Source organism: Cebus imitator, unplaced genomic scaffold (assembly GCF_001604975.1).
Source record: "Cebus imitator isolate Cc_AM_T3 unplaced genomic scaffold, Cebus_imitator-1.0 Scaffold76, whole genome shotgun sequence".
NCBI classification, from domain to species: domain Eukaryota; kingdom Metazoa; phylum Chordata; class Mammalia; order Primates; family Cebidae; genus Cebus; species Cebus imitator.
The window spans coordinates 7,642,317-7,645,397 of record NW_016107391.1 but is presented as its reverse complement, the minus strand read 5'-3'; the positions used below and the strand labels follow the sequence as shown (position 1 = coordinate 7,645,397).

At 54.8% G+C, this 3,081-nt stretch overlaps 1 protein-coding gene across 12 annotated transcripts in view; it reads left to right on the top strand.

The window, feature by feature from the left end:
* The window catches only part of JADE2 (jade family PHD finger 2), a 60,418-nt gene that overhangs the window by 35,003 nt on the left and 22,334 nt on the right, over nucleotides 1–3,081 (top strand). For all 12 annotated transcript variants that reach the window (XM_037739911.1, XM_017532378.2, XM_017532374.2 and 9 more), the window contains 2 exons: nucleotides 652–863; nucleotides 2,170–2,337. In XM_037739911.1, the coding sequence (XP_037595839.1) occupies nucleotides 652–863; nucleotides 2,170–2,337 (380 nt within the window). The remainder of the gene's footprint in view (nucleotides 1–651; nucleotides 864–2,169; nucleotides 2,338–3,081) is intronic.

Here is a 3,081-nt window from a genome sequence, read left to right as displayed (position 1 = left end):
GGCATGGATCTGGGGGGAATGTTCATACTGCATTACTGAATGGTGACTTGACTGATTAGTGTCTCTTCGCCTCCTGAAGTTTCTGCAGCTGTCAGGTGGGGGCAATAATAGCACCTCAGTTACAGGGGTTTTGGGACAGTTGTGGTAAGTACAAATGTTACATGAAGAGGCAGTGAGCACGCAAGGGAGTCTATGATGGTCAATGGGGCTGAGGTCAGAAGGTGTGGGCTACCTGGCTGGAGCCCACTAATGTGTCCCAGCAAGGGCTAACTCGACCGTATTCAGCCACCCGCAGAGGTCCCCTCATGCGCACAGCACGAGCAGTGCCTTCTCCGTGGAGCTGGCCACGTCCTGGAGACCCTCACGTTAATCATACACGTGTCCTTATGGTCATAGGCAGGCTGTCTAAAGTCAGAACAGCACAGGTCGGGGGCCTTTGAGATGGGACTGTCCAGATCATTCCGTTTTCAGACGATGGAGCTGAGGCACAAGGCAGTGGCAGCTTCTGCCTAGGCCACACAGTGGATAGGTGGAAACCCTCCCAGACATCCGCCCCGACTGAAATCCTGCAGCCCCAGGAGCCAAGTCCTCTTCAAAGCTCACCGGAGGCTGGGCCCCTAACCCCACCACGTCCTACTGTCCTCCTCACAGAGAGGCCGGAGCTGGATGAGCTGACACTGGAACGTGTGCTGGAGGAGCTGGAGACCCTGTGCCACCAGAATATGGCCAGGGCCATCGAAACGCAGGAGGGGCTGGGCATCGAGTACGATGAGGATGTCGTCTGTGACGTGTGCCGCTCTCCTGAGGGCGAGGATGGCAACGAGATGGTCTTCTGTGACAAATGCAACGTCTGTGTGCATCAGGTGGGCAGACACCCCAGTCACCCTCACCCATGCCATGTTCACGCATGCTGCCTGGCAGACCCCCGCTTGGCTCTCCAGGGGCACCATGGGCAGAGGCCCTTAAGAAGGAAGGAGCAGGAAGGGAATGGCGAGCGTGCTTTGTGGTGCCATATGCACACAGGGCCCCTTGGCTTAGGCCTGCCAGCCAGACGCAAGCCAGTACCCGTTGGCTGGTCTTTCTGTCCTCTCCCATCAGCCTCCCTCAGACCCTCCCCGCCTTGCACCCTGTCCCTGCCCCTCCTCCTCTGCTCCTCATGTCCTGAATTTACCAAAAGGCAGCCCATTGCTGTCACCAAGAGCAAAGCTGCCTGGTTTCAATCGTGGCTCTGCCCTTCACAAGCTGTGTAACTTTAGACAAGTTTCACAACCTCTCTGGGCCTGTGTTTTCTCAATTATGCATAAATAAGACTGGTTGCATGGATTAAATTGTGTACTATGGGTCTTTGTTTAGAACAGTCTAGTAAGGAATCTACCTATTTGTCACCATCACTGGCATTACGTCCCAGTGCAGCCTAGCCAGGCTCCCCTTGGTTTGGGGCCCAAGGCTCGAGGTCTTGAGTATCTCTGGGCCTTGTCTGCAGACCTGACTAGGACCTAGGGGACCCACTCTGGCCCTAACTTTAAGGCTGCCTTTCCCACCGTTGCTGGAATAGCCCCTGGGGAACTCGGAGGGAGGGGCTTCGCTGGGCTAGCTGGTGGGTGGGCAGTGCACGTTTCATATAAACAGACACATCCCTTATACCCAGCAGCTCTCAGGTTCATGTGTCTCACCCGAGTCCCAGAGCCCTCCTATTTCTTACACAGGGACCCATGAAGAGGGTTTCCCCCAGTCATGCCTCTGGGTGGGGGAAACCCTCTTCATGGGTCCCTGTGTAAGAAATAGGAGGGCTCTGGGACGGTTCCAGGAAGTACACACCCAATTTTGTACACACCCCACTGAAGGGGATTCCTCGAACCTCCTGAAGTCTGTTGCTGCTTAGGAACGTCTGGTTAAAGTGACTCTCCTCCCAGCAGAGGGCAGACCTCAACCCTTTTCACAGAGGACTGAAATGGTGACAGTTCAGGCATACAAGCAGGCCAAGGAAGGCTTTCTGGGAGCCCTTCCTTCCTTCCTTGCATTGTAACTCCTCAGGAGGTGTACCTGCCAGAGGCTGGAGGCTGTGTGGCAGTGTAGCATGGGGCTGGCATTGGACCAAATGCAGCTGACTGCTGACCAGACACAGACTGGTCAATGCCGCTGATGCATGACTACCCTGCTCTCTCCTAGGCATGCTATGGGATCCTCAAGGTGCCCACGGGCAGCTGGCTGTGCCGGACGTGTGCCCTGGGTGTCCAGCCAAAGTGCCTGCTCTGCCCCAAGCGAGGAGGAGCCTTGAAGCCCACCAGAAGTGGGACCAAGTGGGTGCACGTCAGCTGCGCCCTATGGATTCCTGAGGTGGGTGGGCGTGGAGGTGAGGCAGCCCAAGGAACAGCCATGGGGAAGTAGGTCTGCGTGGGACTCAGGTAGCAGAGCAGTGGGAAAAGAAGGTGATGGACTCAATTGAAACACTGGGATCGTAGGGCCAGGCACGGTGGCTCACACCTGTAATCCCAGCACTTAGGAGGGCCGAGGCGGGCAGATTGCCTGAGGTTGGGAGTTCGAGCCTGACCAACGTGGGGAAACCCTGTCTGTACTAAAAATACAAAAAAATTAGCCAGGCATGTTGGCACATGCTTGTAATCCCAGCTACTCAGGAGGCTGACACAGAGAATCGCTTGAACCCAGGAGGTAGAGGTTGCAGTGAGCAGAGATCACACCATTGCGCTCCAGCCTGGACAACAAAAGCAAAACTCCATCTCAAAAAAAAGAAATAAAATGAAATAAAGATTTAAAAAACAAAACAAAACAAAACAAAACAAAACACTGGGATCAGGCTGAGCTCAGTGGCTTACTTGGGAGACCAAAGCAGGTGGATCACCTGAGTTCAGGAGTTCGAGACCAGCCTGGCCAACATAGTAAAACCCCCTCTCTACAAAAATACAAAAATTAGCAGGGTGTGGTGGCAGGCACCTGTAGTCCCAGCTACTCAGGAGGCAGAGGCAGGAGAATCATTTGAACACAGGAGGCGGAGGTTGCAGTGAGCCGAGATTGTACCACTCCACTCCAGCCTGGGTGACAGAGAAAGACTCCCTCTCAAAA